The sequence below is a fragment of the Lynx rufus genome, unplaced genomic scaffold, assembly GCF_022079265.1.
Source record: "Lynx rufus isolate CCGP_SWC_20201006 ecotype Redwood Valley unplaced genomic scaffold, mLynRuf1.p SCAF_3, whole genome shotgun sequence".
Taxonomy (NCBI): domain Eukaryota; kingdom Metazoa; phylum Chordata; class Mammalia; order Carnivora; family Felidae; genus Lynx; species Lynx rufus.
In genome coordinates this window covers 123,520,067-123,541,569 of record NW_025814845.1, presented here as the reverse complement: position 1 = coordinate 123,541,569, position 21,503 = coordinate 123,520,067, and the positions used below count along the sequence as shown (strand labels likewise).

The following is a 21,503-nucleotide window of genomic DNA, read 5'->3' as shown; positions in this document are numbered from 1 at the left end:
GGGTCATGAGGTCAAGCCCTGTGTTGGGCTCTGTGCTGAGCGTGGAGCCTACTTAGGATTCATATTCTCTCTCTTCTCTCCTCTCCTCTCCTCTCCTCCCCTCCCCTCCCCTCCCCTCCCCTCCCCTCTCTCCTCTCTCCTCTCTCCTCTCTCCTCTCTCCTCTCTCCTCTTCTCTTCTCTTCTATCACCCCCCCATTCCTCCCCCCTTGCGTGTGGGCTCTCTCTCATACACACTGTCTCTCAAATTGAAAAGAAAAGAATTTCTAATCCTAACTCTGGGCCCAAAGAAATTGCTATTAAAGAATACAAATTCTTTGCAGGGAAGGTTATAGGCTTGTATCATCCCCATTCAGTTATGGAAGTTAAAAATTATTATGGACGCTAAAAATTGTGTTTTACATGGTGTGTAACTTAGAACCACATTGTCTGTTTGAAAATCTTAGCATGAAATTGGCCCTAACCCAAATCAGCAATGAGGAACTGACTCCTAGCAAAGACCTCTGCTCTGGGGTGACAGCCGTGGGCTACCCCATTACACTAGAAGAGACTTGTTCTAACATCAGCAAAGCCATCAATGAAATTTATCATCAAAGACACCATGAATTCTTCCCAGTTACATATAGAAGTGTTAAAAATCACAACATGCTAGCAGACTATGTTTTAAATGAAGGGAAACCTATCTTTGGAACATAAGCAGAATACCGATAGGAAAATGGTAGGCAATTTGTGAGAAGAAACCCTAAGTGTTTTTGTTTAATATCCTTATTGTAAATGTGACATTACTTTAAAAATTACTAACAGTGGCATAAATATGAATTACAGCACAAAAGGAAAACTTCCAGAATGGCCCAATTATCCTTCCGGAACTACTTAAATCGTCTCCAGAAGACCTCCTCAGGGCAGCTCATCTTCTAGCTCTGGCAGAGATGGGCTGACTTGTTTTCATCTAAATCTACTGTTCTTTCTCCTCTGTGAAGGCAAAATAGATTATAAGGAATCACTCAATATAAAAAGGGATCTAATGTTTACTTCTCCTAAAAGTTTCTTTTTGATGAGTTAGCATCATATTTATTAACAACTTTCTTAAATGCTTTCTTGGACCTTTTGCTTTTAGTGTAGCTAAGTGATATACATTTGAATAATATTTTTGAAACTTAAGTGGAAAGCATATTCTTTTAAAGACTCTTTTTGTCCAGCCTGCCGTGCTGAATTAGGTTTTGAGAGAGTCACCAAAGCTCTGGAATTTACACTGTGGCAGAATACCAGATGAAAAAATAGCCGTTCATCTTCTAAACAGAGCTGCGAGGTCAGGCATGTGTGTCTGCCCCCACCCTGGCATGGCTCTGCTCACCACCAGGCAGCTGAGAAGGCCTCGTCCTCAGCAGGGACCTGAGACCTGCCAACACAAGACATCATCAGAGCGCCTCAAAATGTTTTAGTACTAACTCTGTGTGCAGAGAAAAGTTGGAATGAAACCATGAGAAGCAAATGTAAGAGAATCACTTATTCAAAAAAGGCCATTTGGTTTGGCTCTGCTTTATCTGGGAGTTTCCAGACCAATTCAGCCTGTATCCTGAAGAGATCCCAGCCTAGAAAAATAATTTTTTTTCAAGTACATGCATCATTGGCTACTATTAATTCCTAATTTAGACTTATTCTGATAATGTCAGTGGAATAAAATGTAGAGTAATATTTATTTAAAATGCATAAAAGATACAAACATTGACATTCTCTCTTCCCTCAGGCCTATTTAATTGCCCCCCCCAACTTGAGTGGCATCCTGTTAACTCATTAACATGTACTTATTACTTAGCTTCTAATATGAATATATATTTTTTAATTCTGCTTGGCTTCTTTGTCTTGCATTTTTAAAATGTTAAAACACTAGACTAATAGTAGTCAGAAATACAGAATGTTTTCTGTGTTATGCCAGTTGTGAAAAGTACGTGTCTATATCAATTCATGGTATTATTATTCTGTGTTTTGTTATCTCGTTCAATTCTTTCTCCTGCTAAGTTTTAATAATTTTTAATCATTCAATTATAATCTCAACATTGGTAGTCTCGACTAGAACCTAGTCAGTTTACTTTTCATGTAAATAATGTAAAGTGTTACTTATAATTTGCTTAAAATTGAGACAATTTTATATAAAATATGCTGTTAAGTAATAGTCCATAAAAGATAATTAAAACTATAATGATGTGGCTCTAAGTAATTCTTTTACAGAAAGAGTATTGAGCTAAGGATAAAATATTTTGAAAAAAACTGGTATTGGAGATAAAACTATTCTCTTAGTCTGCATATTTTTCCATTCCACTCCATAGTTTTTAATTCTCAGGTACACAAATAGTAGTCATAAAAAAATCTGAAATTGAATTTAGGCATCTTCCCTCGTTGCATTAGAATTCTCGAATACTTGCAAGCCGTAAGGTCACTGGGTACAATTAAAGGGTCCAAGACGAAGAAGCCATTGCAATGAAGTGAGAGCAGATGCTAAGAGGGAAAAACGGAATAATTGAAACCTGCCTAAATGTGACACTCAGGCAAATGTTAAAGCGTTATATTTTAAATGTTCTCTGAGAGCTTATTTACAGAATGTTTTGCTGAAAATATTATAAAGAAAAATGCCATTAACCTAGGGTAAATAACCTCCTAGTATATCTATTGGATAAACTTTTATAAATACATACATACAACTGCTTAAGGTAGATCCTATTTAGCAGACTTGCTGGTTTGAGGAGGTGTGCATGGGGCCCTTTCTATGGGTTTTCTGCCCAGCATGTGTTCTAGCATGTGACCAGTTCTTTTTGGCCTGAGCCTATGGAGGATCGTGCTGGGGCTCAGGAAGGCACAGTAAATTAAGCTGTGCACTGTAGTCTGTTTCCAGGTCACTGCCTTCTGCCTCTTTCTCATACCTTATTCACCCTTTGACCTTGTTAGAACAGTAATGTTTCTTCATAAAACATCCTTAATGAGACTATTTACCTTGCATACCCAATGAGATCATGCTTTGTGTAATAAATTCTGTGCTCGAACATGTGCCAAGAAGGCAACCCTTGCAGCTGTTAAAGAATTAACTTTTTAACTGAGGGAGGGAACTTTTGCTTGGCGTCCACAGCTATCATGGCTCTGTTTTTCTTATTTTAAGTATGTTATAAAACTAGATGGAGGTTTTCTCTACTTTTTTTTTTTTTGCTTATTTATGTTTTGTTTTGCGTATACAGTTGTATCAATCTTGAGCATGGCATAGTTATTCCTAAAGAATGCGAATTTACAAAGCAGATAAATAATGTGTATTTTCTTAAGAATGTTCATTTGATTTCAAATATCTATTTGTGCAAAGAACTCAACTCTCAGGTGCAATGGAACTTAGGAACTTTATTTTTAATCAGAAGTAGTAGGTTCTTCCCCCATGAATTCTATTTTTCATACAGACCAGTTTGAATTCTGCTTCTTGGTATCTCCTTCCATCAGGATTACGGTGTCTTCACATGGAGCAAAAGCATAAAGCCTGGGTTGCCTGCTACAAGAGCAGCCCCCGAGTCTACAGACGTTGACTGTTCTGCCCAAGGAATTAGGAGAGAAAATATCTTGTGGATTGGTACAGGCTGTTATATGCCTCCTGTTAAAGAGATTAATAATCTCTTCAGTACAGGTAACCTAATGGTAACCTTGCCAAAAATTTAAGTCATTTGAGGGCTTGGCCCTTTTTCACACCCCTTTGGCCTCTTGGTTTGATGTCATCTGCAAACGTAATGGGGTTTCTCTCTTCTGTTTTTCCATGTCATTACAGTAGCCCACCACCTGCTGACTCTGCCACAGTCACAAGTGCCATCCTTGTGACCCCCTGCAAACCACTGCACCCCCCTGTACGATGGGGATGACAATAGTACCTACCCCACAAGGCCCTTAGGAGGATTAAATGAGATATTTTTAAAAGATGGTGTCCTTGCACTTAACATACAGATCCCCAATCAATGGTAGCTCTTTACTATTGCTTTTTCCCCACTAAGAAAATTACATAGTCTCAGGATTAGAAGAAAACCAAAGAGCCCATTTTAAACACAGAACTAAAGCAAACAGTCCTGTAGCTTATAGTGGTGAAACTGTTTCTAACAAACAAGGTGTGACTGCTGGGGGATAGGGTGGAAGAGAGCATAGAGGACTTGACGTGTTTTTTTCCATGGTGCTGGACCTTCTTCCAGGCATGCATTCTGACATCGCAGTATTTGTCTTTTGAGCTTATTTTGGAAAAATACTTCTAAATTTATTTCTTACCACATTTATAGGGGTAAGGGATTTATTCCTGTTTCTCAAACAAATATGAACCAGAGAAGTTCCTTTCAGACAAATGAAAGGCCGGAACGTACAGTGGAGGTCTGATTTTCTTCCATTGTGGGGCCACTGGATCTCAGTAACTCATTGAATCACGTTTTTCTACCTTTGGACAGAACTGCACTCAGGCAAGAAGGATGCCTGTCTACCTATTACTTTAGAGTTTTTAGAAAATAATATTACATGCTCTTGCTGGTAATTCATTCCAGGCTCTCTCCATAATGCATTCCAGAACACTTGAAGGAAATTCTCCTGATATCTAATCTCAATCCCTTCTTCTGCCCTTTAAACCCTTTATATCTTATCTTGACTTCAATGGGGATAGAAAGCAGATCCTCACCAGGGTTTGCCACGTGCCTTGTTAAGTTTTTGAAATTGCTATTTCGTCTTTCACGTCCCTCCTCACCCTCTACTGTAGAATAAGTCGATCCCAGTCTTTTCCCACTTTTTTTTCCCTCTTCACTAAGCATTTTTTGTCCAGGGCTTTGTGGGTAAAAGATTTGTCATTTTGTTGTTCCCCCTGAGACTTCCTTGGGGTATGTATCAGCACATAAATGGCAAGGTGCAGGTAGAAGGTGTTCCATGTAACCAGCCCACGGTCCACCCCAGCTGGCCTTGAGGTGCCGGCTACTTCCCTGCCCCACCACTGCTTACAGTTCTGCGGGAGTAGGGCCCCAGGGGTGCCACGGGCATGGTTAAGCATCTGACTGTCCGTTTCGGCTCAGGTCATGATCTCACAGTTCGCAGGTTCGAGCCCCATGTCAGGTTCTGTGCTAACAGTGCAGAGCCTGCCTGGGATTCTCTCTCTCCCTGTCTGCCTCCCCTTCCCATTCTCATACTGTCTCTGTCTCTCTCTAAATAAATAAATAAACTTAAAAAAGAAAAGAAGTCGTGCCACAGAGAGCTTTGGACCTACGATTTATGCTCAGCCCTGCCACTCAATCCTATGGCAATCTCTTGCTTTAATACAAACCTACCACCAAGAGGCCATTTCTCTGACATTGTTTCCTCTTGTAAGATTCTTGCTTGATTTAAAGTAGTCTCAACCTGGCCAGACCTCGAAGACATGCTGCTTCACCTTCATAAGTCTGGCTGTCTATCTAGCCCCCAGAAGTACCTCGTAGGGAGGTACTTTGCACCTTTCTGACTTTGCACCTTTCTGACTTTGTACCTCTGGCAGGGAAAGTGTCAGAATACGTCATTGGGGGGTTGTCTTCAGAACCTTGTTACCCTCTCTGCACAATTAGTGGACCCCTCTTCTGACTACCTCGGATTCCCCTGAGTCTCTCTTCTGAGATTTGGCTTCTGGTCTGAGGGACTCCCCTCTTTGAGGGGAGGTCAGTTGTGCTTAAATTTGGGTGGATTCCCAACACAGGAAGGTGGCCTGGTCCACATGGGTCTTCCGTAAAACATGAATCACACTAGAAGCAAACCAGGACATGGTGGGAATTAATGGCAGAGGGGTATTGTAAATTGTGACCTCCCGTAGAAAGATACAACAACTTCTCCCTGCCATTGTCTGACTCTCCAAATATATTGTCAGTACCACCGACCCCAAACTTATCATTGCCCGCTTCATAGACCTAATTACTTTCTTATGTATTGATCGAACGTCCCCAAGATTGTTATCTCTTGTCTAGGCTCAGATCTTGTTACTCAACATTGCACTGCTCACAAAAACAGCATACCTCTACACAGTGGGTGGATATTGGTTACCTGCTAAGTAGTGAATAAATATATTCTACGGTAGCCACAAAATTATATTTATTAAAGATACAAAGATGTCTATAGATACCCTGTGCACATATTAAAATTAAACATATGGAGATCCACTCATTCAGAATGTCTTTTTTCCTCAGGTTTATTGAGGTTATGATTAACAAATAAAAGATTATATATATTTAAGGTGTACTACATGGTATTGTGATATAATGTGCATGTATAATGATTACCACAAGCTAATTCGCATAATACATCACCTCATATAGTTATCATCTGCGGGCCTGTGTAATGTGGAAAGTCTTTTAATGTGGTCAAAGTTAGGTTTCAGTTTGTCTTAGCATGTGTTTCTATGCTAATAACATTGATAATGCCTGTTAATTTATTAAATTTTGTACATTAACATGAGACTATTCAGAGATACTTTTTAAAACACTGTCTTCAAGTTCTTTAACCACTCAAGGAGTATTTATAAACAGTTGAATACTCACTTTTTTATTATCCATTGAGAAGCTAATCATTTATTCCTAAAGCAGTGTAGGCACATTGCCCCTGGATGGTCGCCCCACTCCCATTAGTATGTACTGCCTTGGGAACAATATGTGCTCTTTTTCCTGTTAGTACCAGTTAGAGAGGTTTTGCTGCAAAACTATTAAACCTATAGAATAGTGACATTCCTTCCTTTGGTTCTATGACACAGAAATACTCGGTTGTCCCCCTAACTCTCTGAGCATGTCTTCTCTGGCAGTAGGAAAGCAAAGAGAAGCCACGCAAACAAAGAGGATGAGGAGGATAGGGCAAACGGGAGCAAGGCGAGGGTGGCAAGAGAGAAGAGAGAGGAATGGGTGGGTACTGTTACTGTCCTGTGGCTTCAAACCAGAAATTATATTTGGCCCGTGAACAGAAAATCCATGTTTTTGTATAACCTCAGTCTATTCTCTCTAATGTTTACTGCCAAGACCTAAAACTTCAAGACATTTCTAAGATGACAGAATTCTCACTTTAAATTTCTCCAGTGAAATGTCATGATTGAAAAAATCTCATACTAGTCTTTTATTCTACCCCAGAAGGGGCAGGGGGAAGGCTGTCCTAATTACCCATTTCTTGAACTAAAATATCTCTAATTGAACATACTTGAGAAAGATCACGATGAAAGTAACATGAACCATGGGAGAGTCCCATCCCACCATCTTACTGTGAGATGCAAAAATGAAATCATTCCTATCCAGCCATCATTCTTCCACACCAGTAGTTTGTCAAAAACTATGTTACAGGTCCTGTCCACCTTGGGACATAGAGTAAACCACAAAGGAAGACCTGCCATGCCATGTCTCAAGGCCTTTGTGAATCGTGAGATCTCAATGGGAATTCTTCACACTTTTCATAAGGTTCCACCAGATGCGCCCTGCTTGCTGTTCTACATATTGGTCAAGATAGGAAGCAGGGCCTCCCCACTGCACAGCTCCTGGGGTGGTGGTGGGGGGATGGGGAACAATCGTGGAGAGCCTGTAGAGTTCTGGCCTCCAGCAGTGCCGGGAAAAAGTAGCTGCCCAGATGTTGCTGGTAATTAAGGACTTGGCAGCTGAGGGCAGCCAGGAAGCACATACTAGTTACTGTAACATCGACATAGAATGAGTGAAACTCCTTTAGGTCCAAGTGGGACTGGGACATGTTTAAATTCACATTAATGTACCCCTCCATGCACCCTTCCCCCCCCCCACACACACACAGCTGTTGCTGGCACTTAAGAAATGAAGTGTGGCTGTGGCCACCTTGGAGCATGGGTCCCCAAGCCCAATGCCCATTAACTCCATGTTAATTTAGTAAGGTGGTTTGTAGGCAGTGCTAAGACCCCAACCAATTTATGTTCACTGATGCTTTGGATAATGGAAACATGCTTATTAAGGATCTTTGGCAAAAGATTTTCCTGTGTAATTAGCAAACATCTTAATTATACACTTGGATTTGAAGCTGTGGCTAATCTTAAAGTATAAAAATAATGCAAATTAGATAAAGAAAGAAGGATTAGAAGGGAAACCATATAGCATAACTCCATTAATAGAGTATAATAATTTATTAAAGTTTCTCAAAATGTGAATTTGAAATAAATTCAGCATTTATTAAGTACCCATAAGCATAATGGAAAGGATGTTTTAGGAATGTGTAAGACACTATTACCAACTTTTAGGAACTTTCATTTTAGAATATAACACGTATTAGAAGAGCAGCATAAACTTTCCAAACACTTTAGAAAGGCTACTTCGAGTAATATAACTAATTATGTATCTCCCGTGCTTTTAGAAAAGATATTGGATGGATACACATGGTTGCAAAATCTACACACTGAAGATATTTATTACCTTGAGCTGTTTAAATAAATATAGATTATTACTCAGTTCCAAGTGTGTCCCACATATATTCCCAAAATCATAGGCTAAAGTTAAGTGTAACTGAAATACCAAACATAATGTTGATGATCTCTTCAATAGGTTATGCTACAAGCCATAGCCTTGTGGATAAGTGCTAGAGAAAATGTTCATGATATTTTATAGCATTGACCTTAAGTCAGCCATGAGAATAAACACAGCAGTATAGACCTAAGGCCAAAAAGAAATATGATTTTTACAATTAATTTGCAAGCAAATATCACTTTTAATAAAATTTGAAACTATAACCCTTGGCTGTTGCTAGTCAATCAAATTACAGTTATCATCAGATGTAGTCTTATAAAGAAGGAGGACATTTTAATGAACTGGAATATTTTTACTATTTGAAGAATTATGGAAAGAATGGGAGTAACACTGAAATATTACTTCAGGTGTCAGCAGTAACTTCCAACATGTTTTTATTTTTCTTATCCATTTAGCCCTCTGTGACATAGGAGAGGGGAGCCTTATTGTCTCCATTTCTCCTTGAGGCTTAGAGAAAAGTTTATGTGACCCAGGCAGTTCCCAAGTATCTAATTCCCCAAATAATCAGTATGCTATCGATGAGGCACTTTGCTGATTTTTTTTCTTGGTTGGTAGCTCACTCATTTGTTTGTCAGAAGCATCTTAGGTACATACCGTAAGTTTAGCACTACTGTAGTACTTGTCGACAGCTTCCCATTAGCACATGTGAATATGATACATTTGCTTTTCATTAAAACAATTCCAAACATCAGATTTTTTCTGCCAGAAATCTTTTATTGATGGAGGTAGTCTGTAAAGAAATGAAACGATTTGAAATGACTGCTTTAAAATTGTTTTGCTAATTTTAAAACTCCTTAAAATATAGGAATTCTATCTTTTAAGCCCAGTTCCAGTATTTAATAGATGTGTGGCAGGTAGATCTATTGTTGGCCAGTGGCTTGTCGTTCATCTAAATTGGTAAGTGTTTCTGTGATGAATGTGGTAAAGATTAATGGCCATGATTGTAATCATGAATGGTTATTTCTAAAATCAAGCTAATTAGTGTGGCATATTTCTACTCTACATTAAACATGTATGCTAGAAGTCCCTCACGTGTTTGAACTAAGTAGAGTTTTGAAATTCTTCAGTGAAATTGAAAACCTTACAGGCACGCCTTACAGGATGGCTCAGTCAATTGAGCATCATACTTTGGCTCAGGTCATGATCTCACAGTTTGGGTTTGAGCCCTGCGTCAGGCTCTGTGCTGAAAGCATGGAGCCTGGAGCCCGCTTTGGATTATGTGTCTCCCTCTCTCTCTCTCTGCCCCTGCCCCTCTCGCACTCTGTCTCTCTCTCAAAAATAATAAAAATAAAATAAAACCTTACAATTGCAAATAAGTTATTACTGTAGCTCTAAGCTCAATTTGGCATTTCTAAGCTTTCTTTTCTTTTTATCCTTTAAGTCATACATCAAGGGGCACCTGGGTAGCTCAGTCGGTTAAGCATCTGACTTCGGCTCAGGTCATGATCTCACGGTCTGTGAGTTCGAGTCCCACGTCAGGCTCTGTGCTGACAGCTCAGAGCCTGGAGCCTGCTGCAGATTCTGTGTCTCCCTCTCTCTCTGCCCCTCCCCTGCTCCCCTGCCCCTCCCCTGTCTCTCTTTGTCTCAAAAAACAAACAAACAAACAAACAGTTATCTGTCTACCCATTGACCCCACACACCTGCCATCCAAAACCCAACCTCCCATCTACCTAACAGTCTCCCTTACATCTCCCCATTCTTTCATTTCTCGTCTATTTTAAGTGCCCTTGAGAAAAATGAGAAAGAAAAGCAATTTCTGTTAAAATTAATACTTACTGATCCTTTGGTTTTAATTAAAATGACCACATTATATTTATTGTCCAAAATATGGCACTTGTAAGAATAAACAGGGCATTATTGGTAATCATGCTGGGAAAACCAGCATAAACCAGGACTGTTCTGGGTAAATCAGAACATAATGTCACTCGTACATAATAAGTTCTCCTAAAAATCTGAAGTGAGATTCTAATATCGTAGTATGATATTTTTTAGTTAGATTATGTAATATGTGAATTGTTGATTTGTATTCAAAATATAGAGTGGGTCAGATTTTTAAATATTGTATATGTGTGCGTTGGTGTAATTTAAACATGGTTTTTTGCAGCATTAATTCCTATACATGTAGTTAGCTTAGTAGTTAGCTCTCCAATTTGAAATCACCTAGATATTTAATTTATTCCATCTTGTTGCCTTGCTTTGGGGTTGATTGCTCTCCCATTAATCCAGTGGAAATCTATAAATCACTTTCTCCAGGTATACCATTCACCAGCGTGCCACGGGGGCTGTAAACGAGGAGGAATACCCAGTCTTTGTGTTTCAGTGGTTCACAGTATAACTGGGGATTAGGGCTAGCAGAATTTATGCCAAATAACCGCATAAGCCAGCGATGACACATGGACCAGAACAGGAAGAGTAAGTGGTAGAGAAGTACAGGAACTAGTAAAGGGGCCAGCAAAGCTAATTAGAGGGAGCAGAGACTGCATTAGAATAAGACCCATTCTAGCACTTGTTGGCAACCTGGTGGAAAATAGGCGGGAGTTACTGGTTTATCTAAGATTTAATGGAGACATATGTAACTTATTAGCATATGAAGTAATTTTACCTTCCTCTGAACGCTCATCTCTATCATGTGTTAGCTGTGTGATCTTAGACCTACCTATTTCTTAACCCTTCTGGCCTGTTTCCTCATTATAAAATAAGAAACTTAATGGTGCCTACTCATAAAATTGTTAAATTGGTTAATTAATATAAAACATTTAGGACTGTGCCCGATATTAGAAAATCACTGAGAAGGCTCTATTTCTGTTACTGTGACAAGACATCTTTAAAAGAAAAGTAGTCAACTAAGTCAATGTTTAATTGTAACTTACCTCATGTAAGGTATCCCAATCCTAATTTAAATTTTCCCTTATTATTTACAATTTCTTTTACAGCTCGGAAGTCAAAGAAGTTGGGCAAGTTAAAAGGTATTCACGAGGAGCAGTCACAGCAGCAGCCCCCGCCCCCTCCCCCACCCCCCCAGAGCCCCGAGGAGGGGACAACGTACATAGCTCCTGCAAAAGAGCCCTCGGTCAACTCAGCGCTGGTTCCTCAGCTGTCCACAATCTCACGAGCGCTCACGCCTACCCCTGTTGCGATCCTTGAAAACATCGAGCCTGAGATCGTGTATGCAGGCTACGACAACTCAAAACCAGACACAGCCGAAAACCTACTCTCCACTCTAAACCGCTTAGCAGGCAAACAGATGATCCAAGTCGTGAAGTGGGCAAAGGTACTTCCAGGTAGGCATGCCTCTCCTTTCAAGGTCTGCATCCTGAAGAAGAGAAGTCAGGGCAACACATTTCACTATCTCCCCAAGAGTGCAGTTGGAGTTAGCTTTCTGTCAGTTCCTCATAACCAAATTTTGTAATCGCTACCAAACTAATCAAGTGTGTAGGGAAAATCTGTCAATGTGCTCATTTCTCCTGAGCTGTTAGGGCTAAGGGTTCTGTTGTTAATCTACGTTTCTTGTGCTGGTGATTGAAATAGGACATTTCCACCTCGAATTATCGATAAGGTGAAATACAATGTTTGTGAAAATGCAAGTTGAGCCCATTATTAGCAGCTCATAACCAGGGCTAATCTGAGCATAGACCAGTAAACCATGACCTATCAAGTAAGTTGTAGGAGATCCTGAAAGACTGTTCTTTCTGAAAATATCATCTTGCCTCCGGCACCCTTTAAATTGTCCTTGAAATTCCTACTGTAGTCACTTTTTATGCTATAGAATTTTATTAATAAAGTCCTTCTTAATCTACAGAAACATCACTTAGAATTGTTATCACATTGTCCCAGTTCGTTAAAGCAGTTTCTTGGGGCGCCTGGGGGGCTCTTTCTATTGAGCATTTGACTGGATTTTGGCTCAGGTCATGATCTCACGGTCATGACATTAAACCCTGTGTCAGACTCCGCACTGGGCATGGATCCTGGTTAAGATTCTCTCTCTCCCTCTCTCTCTGCCCCTCTTCCACTCGCACTCTCTCTGTCTCAATAATAATAATAATAATAATAATAATAATAATAATAATGTAATTTATAAGCAATTTCTTGGATTACCTATGGTCAGCCAAGAGGCATAAGAAAAAAGATTGGGGAAAGCTCTGATGATTGGGTCTGTGAAGAGGAACATGTCCTGGTGAAACTCTGCAAACAGAAGAATACCATGATGTCCCTGGGAATACAGGGGGTGAGAAAAGGAACAAAAGATGGGCTGATGTAAGCCCAGAAATGAAGACTGTAAGAGAGAGGAGGACAGATGCCAAAGACACTTACTCTACTTTATACCTTTGTTGAAGTCCAGTATTCTCCCAGACGAGGGGAAACAAGGAATAGTACTTTTTCAACCACTGCAAATTCACAAAAGTTAACTATAGATATGTAGGAGTTGACAGTTATAAAAAGTCTTTATTTGAATGTTAATGTGAATAAGATGAAGCAAGTTTTACAAGTTAACACAAATTCTTTCAGTCTAACCAAAGGTTTTAGACCATTACCCACAGTGAAGCTGTCTGAACTCCCTGGTTTTGTTTGTTCTGGCAGTTCACCCTCATTGAAAGTTTAGGGTGAATTTAAAATGAAACGTTGGAGAGTCTGGGTGGCTCAGTAGGTTAAGCGTCCAACTCTTGATTTTGGCTCAGGTCATGATCTCACGGTTCATGAGATTGAGCCCAAGTGGGGCTCTGAACTGACAGGGAGGAACCTACTTGTGATTCTGTCTCTCTCTGCCCCTCCCCTGCTCGCACACACATGCATGCATGCGCGCTCTCTCTCTCTCTCTCTCAATAAATAAAATAAGATGTTAAACAGGGCCATGCCCATGGTGGGTGCTCCTTAAATGGCTATTGAATTGATCTGAGTCTGTTAGAGAAAGGTGACTATTTGGGGTTGCCTTAAGAAGCGTCTTCCTGGAATGTACTTAAATGCTAAGTGTATTTCTGTGATTAATTGTTCTGTTCTTCAGGATTCAAAAACTTGCCTCTTGAGGACCAAATTACCCTAATCCAGTATTCTTGGATGTGTCTATCATCATTTGCCTTGAGCTGGAGATCGTACAAACATACAAACAGCCAATTTCTCTATTTTGCGCCAGACCTAGTCTTTAATGAGTAAGTACCTATTAATTAGCCTTCATAAAATAACCTGCAGAGTTATTTGTTATGCTTTTTTTATGATTTCTAAACATAAATCATATGTATATTTGTGAAAGAATCCACTGACACTAGCATTTTTAAGAGTAGAAAATCTATCATTTAAGAATTTAAAAATTACTTTTTGCAAAATTATAATGCACGTGTCTGCGTATATATAAATCAGTTTATATAGATCTCATATAATATGTGGGAATTGTCCCAAAAGAAAGATGATCCAGTTGGCTCTAAAAACTTGACTGGTACAAAGCCACGATTAATAGAAAACAGTCTCTTTTGGTATCTACTCCAGTTGAGAAGACTATCTAATTTCTAGGAAATGTGAATGTATGAAGTGTCAGTTTTTACATGCATTCATACAGTGGTTCTTTTGTTAACAGTATACAGCTGCTCAATATGTTTTCATGACAATCATAATTATCCTTCTTTGCAATCATAAAAGAAGCCGAAATGTTGTTCTGTAGTGAAACGTTTTTAGTTTTATGATGCATTTTAAAAGATCAAAAGAACTGTAAGAGATATTTCTTTGGCCATGAATTCCTTCCTATGTTACGTTTACATTTCAATGCCGTTCTTATTCCACGTTAGCACATTTCTCATATGTTTGTTTCCAGCAGTGCTTCTTTGTAATTGTTGGGTCAAGAAATACCTAAAATAAAAAGGAACATTTGAATTATGATAGTAACCACATCACTATTCTAACAGATGGCTCTGTCTAGAGATAGGAAAATAGGGGGTTCTGGTAAGGAAGGAAGTGCATAAGAAATAGGTTGGTGATAAGAGCAATGCAAAAGATTGATAGTGGACACATAGTGCCGAGACACCTAAATGGTACCAGAGCAGTTGACCTAGGAAGGCCAGTTCACTCAAGTATGGCATGTCACCAAGACCATTTCATCCCAGTATAAATTGGGAACATCCACTGTTGGTTCCCAAGGTGACCCTCCTTTTGGTGATTAGTCAGAAAGAATACTTCTACTGAACATAATTTTTCACCAAAAGAGTGAAGCAAGGCTAAACAACCAACATGCACATTTTCATTTACTTGTGTTCCTCATTAATCAGTTGATATTATATAGCAAGGCTTTTTTTTTTTAATATGGTCTATAAACCAAAAGAAAAACACATTAAGGGAGGTCATTGTTTTAAATTTTTTTTACTGTCTATTTATTTTTGAGAAAGAGAGACAGAGTGTGAGTGGGGAGGGGCGGAGAGAGGGGGAGACACAGAATCCAAAGCAGGCTTCAGGCTCTCAGCTGTCATCACAGAGCTTGACATGGGACTTGAACTCATAAACCGTGAGATCATGACCTGAGCTGAAGTCAGGGGCTTAACCAACTGAGCCACCCAGGCATCCCAGAAGGTCCTTGCTTTAAATGGAAGTGTGGGTAAACAAGAATTGCTACTCGGGCCATCCAGCATGTCTCCATTTGACTTTAACAGGAGTTTTAAATGATCCGTTCAGTCCTATTTAGCACATCTATTAGAAGTTTTTCTCATAAAATACATATAACTTAAAATTTTTCCATTTTAATCATTTTTAAGTATATAGTTCAGTGGCGTTAATTACATTCACAGGGTTGTGCGACCATCGCCACTGTCCGTCTCCAGGATTTTCATCATCCCAGACAGAAACTTTCAACCCATTAAACAGTAACTCCACAGTCTTCCCTCCCCCAAACACCTCATAACCTCTAGCCTATGAATTTGCCTTTTCTAGGTGTTCCCTATAAGTAGGGTCATACAGTATGTATCCTTTTGTGTCTAGCTTATTTCCCTTAAGACTCATGTTATCAGGGGTCACTCTTATTGTAGCATGTACCAGAATTTCATTTTATGGCTGACTATTCCATTATATATAGAATCAGTCCTCATTGTTTGTAGATTCTGTATTTGTGAACTGACCTTCTGACTACATTTCTTTGTAACCCCAAAGTCCATACTCAGAGCACTCCCATAGTCCTTCGCAGATGTGCCCAGAGCAGCAATAAATTAGAGTTGTCCAGTGTGTACATTTCAGCTGAGACTCTCTGCCTTTTTGTTTCAGCCCTCTTACTGTGAACAAGTGGCCTTTTCATGGTCTACTTAGTACCATGTGGGGTTTTTTTGCATTTTTGTGCTGTTTTTTGGTGATTTCATTGTTTAAAATGATCTCTAAGCATAGTGCTAAAGTGCTATCGAGTGTTCCTAAAGCAAGATGGCTATGATGTGCCTTAGGGAAGAAAAATATAGGTCTTAGATAAGCTTCTTTCAGGCATGAGTTACAGTGCTGTTGGCTGTAAGTTCAGTGTTATGAATCATATGTATATATATATGTGTGTGTATATATATGTGTATATATGTGTGCGTATATATATGTGTATATATGTGTGCATATATATAATAATATATATATATATATATATAAAGGTGTGCTTAAACAGAAATGCACATAAAACAGGATTATATATAAATTGGTTGATAAAGGTGACCAGTGGATCTCGAGAACCTATTACCCTTAGGAGGAGCAGTTCAGTAGTTACTCATTCAGTATTTGCTGCAACTTTATAGAATATAACTACCTTATTTATTTTTACCAAATAGAGAACATTGACCACATTTTATTTATCCATTCATCTGTTGATGGACACGTGGGTTGTTTATACCTTTGGCTATTGTGAATGTTGCTACTATAAACATTTGTATATAAGTATCTGTTTGAGTCCCTGCTTTCATTTCTTTTGGGTATATACCTAGGAGTGGAATCTCTGGAGCATATTGTAATTCTGTGTTAAACTTTTGAGGAGGTGCACCCAGGTGGCTCCGTCAGTTGGGCGGCCGACTCTTGATCTCATCTTAGGTCATGATCTCATGGTTTGTGAGACAGAATCCCTCACTGGGTTCTGCGCTGATGGTGCGGAGCCTGCTTGGGATTATCTCTCTCCTCTTTCTCTGCCCCTCCCCCACCAGCTCTCTCTCTGTCACAAAATAAATAAATAAACATTAAAAAGTAAAAAAAAAAAAAAAAAACCTTTTGAGGAAACACCATACTGTTTTCCACAGCGGTTGTAGTGTTTATATTCCCACCAGCAATGTAACAAGAGTTCCAATTTCACCACATCCTTGCTAACACTTATTTTCTGTTTTGGGGTTATTTTTTTTTTAATAGCCATACTATTAGGTATAAAATGTTTTGGGGTGGGATTTTTTTTTTGAAATATATTGACATATAACATTGAGTAAAGGTAAGGTGCACCTGTTGATTTGATACATTTATATATTGTAATATGATTGCCCTTGTAGCCATCTTAGTACCTCTATCAAGGCACATAATTCTTTTCTTTCTTTTGGTAGGGGTAATTAAGATCTAGTCCATTTGCAACGTTGAGGATTATAATATAATATTTTATACATTCACTATACTGTATACTAAACCTGCAGAACTTAGTTATCTACTAGTTGTGGGTTTATACCCTTAAAACGGCATCTCTCCTCTTCCCTCCCCCTCACCGCCCCCGTAACCACTATTGTACTCTCTGTTTTTACAAGTGAGCCTTTTTTAGATTACACATATAAGTGATATCATACGGCATTTGTCTTTCTCTGACTTATTTCTTAGTAGTTGTGAAGTTGTATCTCATTGTGGTTTTGCTTTGCATTTCCCTAATGACTAATGATGTTGGGCCTCGGTTCATAAGCTTATTGGCCATTTGTAGATCTTCTTTGGAGAAATGTCTATTCAAGTCCTCTTGGTCATTTTTAATTGGGTTGTTTGTCTTTTTGTTCTTGAGTTGTAGAAGCCTTTATGTTTTCTGGATATTAAACTCTTCTCAGAGATACAATTAGTATATTTTTCCCATTCTGTGGGTTGTCTTTTTACTCTTCATAGTACCCCTTTAAAATTAGAGTTTTTAATTTTAATGAAGTGCAATTTATCTTTGTTTTCTTTTATTGCCTATGCGTATGGTGTATTCTGTTGATTTGTAATAGTACACACATATCCAAGTGTACAGATTCTGAAAAAAGTACAGAATTGTAAGAATCCTTTTTAACAAATGAGATTTAGGAGAAAGCAGCTTATATTTTAAATCTAAATGAATGTAATTAAAGCATTTGGGAAATAAATAAGAAACCCAAAATAGAAAAGGCCATATATGCTTTGTGTGCATTTGTTTGTTCTAAAAAAAAAAATCAAGACAAAATGGAAACACAAAGATTGCTTTCCAATGTTATAAACAGTTACATGTTATTATATAATTATTAGACTGAAAATTTTGTCCCTGTTCTCCAAACTTTGACCTCAGCCCCAACTTAGAGTTCTCTAGTTTTCTCTCAACTAAAGAGCAGGGGAGGCCTGTGTTTCTCAAAGTTGAGAAGGGGGAGAAGTGCCTCTCAGAAAACATTCGGAAATGACCTACAGCCTTTTGATCAGATCACGCCAACAAAAAGAGCTTGGTGAGTGACTCTGTCACAGAACCTGTGTTTTTTTCGGGAGACTACTAGGGTTAGAAAGCATGGCCTGCAACTAAAGTCTGAATGCATACTCCTGCTTCATCCTGCATTCATTCAGGGAATACTTACTAACTGCCACCCATGTTCTGAGTGGTGGTTCTCAAATAGGGAAAAGACATGTATATAGTCCTCGTCTCGTGGAACAGACAGTCTAATCAGGTAGACAGATATTGACCTGAGAATCCTCAAATTCCAATTCCAAGTATTGAAAGGGAAAGTACTTTAAGGGCAGTTAATGGGAGGTATTGATCTAGTCAGGAAAAACTTCCCTGGGATTGATTAAAGTAGTGTGAACCAGGTGTAGGGAGTCCAGGAGGAGGGAAGCTGACCTAGACTGAGGGACCAGCATGTGCAAAGCCAGTGGCAGGAAGGAACTCAATTCAGAACAGTGTGATGATGGGACATAGAGGGAAATGCAAGGATGTGAAAGGCAGAATCAACAGGAATCACTGGTGGTCACATTCAGGTAGAGAATGGAAGGGAGGAAGTGGTGGGTGTCGGGGATGACCTCCAGGCCTTCACCTTCAGTGCCAGGTAGGATTTGGTGTCATTCCCTGGGATACGGGAGAAAAGGTAGAGGACCAGACTTTGGAGGGGAAGAGGTAGGGAGTGTATGAGGCCAGTTTTGAACATAAGATTGAATTGCCTTCCAATTATTCAAGAAGATATATCAAATAAGCAGTTATTATAGACATCTGAAGCCTAAAGAGAGGAGCCAGCTGAAGATACAGATTTTGAATTCATTTTAGACACAGTGGTTAAAGGAAGCAAGACAGGGAAGTGCTACACATCACAGATCCCAAGAAAAGTGAGGGCTTCAAGAGAGACAGTATGGCTACTAACATTAAATGCCATGTGATCTGAGTGAACTGGAGAAGTGAACCACAAAATAGGAAGCACGTGTCACTGGTCACCTGCCAACACTTTGCACATTCATGTCTGCTGAACGTGTCCCTATACTTTCCCTCAGCCAGTTCCTGTACTCCATACCCTTCCAGCAAGTGAAGTAAGGAACTGGCATTTTGTGTAAGGGAGTAATATACGCCATTCAGCTGAGGCTAGAATGCTGTGATGTGATCCCGCCTTGCTCTCCCACTCACTATTTTAGGCTACCTCTCACCTGCACTCGCAGCTTTTTCAGGTATCTGTATCCCCACTTTGTTTCACTGGTACCTCCTCAATGAAATCACGAACTTTGTCTTAATTGGTTTTTAATTTCCAGCACCTGGCATAGGCCTAGTGTCCAAGGCAAAGGAGGAACTCTATAAATATTTGCCGAATAAATGAATTATTGAACAGATGAACCAAACAATCTATTAATCAGTCTGGAAGACACTTTCTAAGTTATCATTGCTAATTATGAGGATGACATTTATGATAAAGAAGTATGATGGGGGTGCAGTTTTCATGAACAGAGGCTTTGCTGTTTAAAATGGTGAACAAAATTTTAACGGTTGATCCTTTGTGTTTGCCTTCGCCTGTGAAACAGATCTGAAAGTTACCAGAGATCTTATCTTCAGCTGTGTACTGGCTTTATTGGAGTTGGAAGAAAGGTGGGGAGCAAGGAATAATTAAGGAAAACATTCTTTCCAATTTTTTTTTATTAAACATTGGGGTGAAGATATGAGTTAATACTTTAAATTAGCATAGAACTTTTCTTATTATAAATGCAAAACTTTTCAAATATGTATTAAATGATTAATTATTCAATTGTACCTTGAAACAGCTTATCATATATTGCTACAGATAGCTGCAAGTATTCAAATTTCTTATCAATTCAGTACACATATTAAAACTCCCATTTAAGCCTGTAATGAAATTTCTTCCAATTTTTTTTTTTAATTTCTGAAAGGCAGATTTAGTGTTACCACTATGTTTTAAGTCATGGCCAGCATTTTAGAATTAAAAATATATTTAAAAGGATGCTTGCATTCCCTCAAGTGGTAGCCCAACAAGAAATGTTTTTTGAATGATCTTTGTCTTTGTGGTTCTGAACCATTTGTGTACGTATATATGTATGTATGTACGTATGTATGTATATATTTTTGGTTCAGAGACTGTTGGTAGGAGCAAGAGTTTAAGTCTGGGTACCACTTTCTGGACCCCTCCGAGTGAGTGCCCTGAGTGTGCCAGACAGATGCATTAGCCTCAGTTCCTTAGTGATGGAAGATGAACCCCCACCACTCCCACACCCCGGCTGTGTGATGGCAGCACCAGGAGGGAAGTACAAACTCAGTTATCAGTCATTGTCTGTTTCATGGAGTGCTGCCTGTCCCTGCTGTATCCCCAGGGGGGACCACTGTGCTGCCATAGTCCAGTTGTCCTTAGTGAGGGGCCCTCCCCAGTGCTCTCAAGGACCCCCTGCACCTAAGGTCCTAAAGCTCTAATAGGCCTGGCTCATACCCCAGCCGTGTGTTCCAAGGCCGTGTCATTATTGTTGGGGTGTCTTCATGAAGGCAGGCACAGATGGAGTTAGAACATGGCATGCCCCACCCACACCTCCCAAGGCATCATGGTCAGTATTCCTGAGCCACTCGAGGTGGATTCTGTGCCTGGACCCTTGCTCCAGCTGAGAGCCAGTGATGGATGAGGGACAGGAGTTCTGGTGAGAGGAGCCAGGGAAGTGGGGTGAGCCTGGATAAGCTTCCCCTTTACTGGCTGCATTTGCTTTTCCTCCTCTCTCCCCAGTGGCTCTTCCTCCTCTGTTCCCTTTCTGCTGCTTTCAGACAGGATTTCTTACTTCCCCTGTGCTCACTGGGGCACTGTTCTGTGTAGTTTCCAGTATCTGACCTCCACCCTTTCCCTTTTCCTTCCACTCCCTCTCCCTTCCCTCCTCCTCCTTCTGCTCCCCCCTCCTTCCTTCCTCCCTCTCCATCTCCTTCTCTTTCTGTGCCTGTCTTACACACACACACACACACACATACACACACACACACACATACAGGCACGCCTACCTCCTGTCTGAAAAACCAGCAGCCTTCTGAGATTTTCTCTATTTGGAAATCTCCATTTGGTCAGTATGAGGAAATAAACTTTGAAAGAAGAAAAAGTGTGCCTTATCTTTCCCTCGGACCCTGTGGAAACCAGGCCCTATCCTACCAGTTTGAGGGCCAGAGTCTGTAGCAGAATGGTGTGGCCATTTTGTGTGTTGGACGGGAGTTGAAGCTCCCCCTTTCCATGGTGCTTGCACTGCCCTTCCCCCCATGGTTCCCACCACTCCCTGCTGTTTGCATCTGGCCCTCTTCACTCAGGAGTCTGACACTCCTAAATAGAGAAAAACAATGTCACAAGTCAGCAAAT

At 39.7% G+C, this 21,503-nt stretch overlaps 1 protein-coding gene across 1 annotated transcript in view; it reads left to right on the top strand.

Moving 5' to 3' along the window:
• The window catches only part of NR3C2 (nuclear receptor subfamily 3 group C member 2), a 350,537-nt gene that overhangs the window by 265,516 nt on the left and 63,518 nt on the right, over nt 1–21,503 (top strand). Inside the window, exons 4-5 of the mRNA XM_047091747.1 lie at nt 11,460–11,807; nt 13,526–13,670. Coding sequence (XP_046947703.1) covers nt 11,460–11,807; nt 13,526–13,670 — 493 coding nt within the window. The remainder of the gene's footprint in view (nt 1–11,459; nt 11,808–13,525; nt 13,671–21,503) is intronic.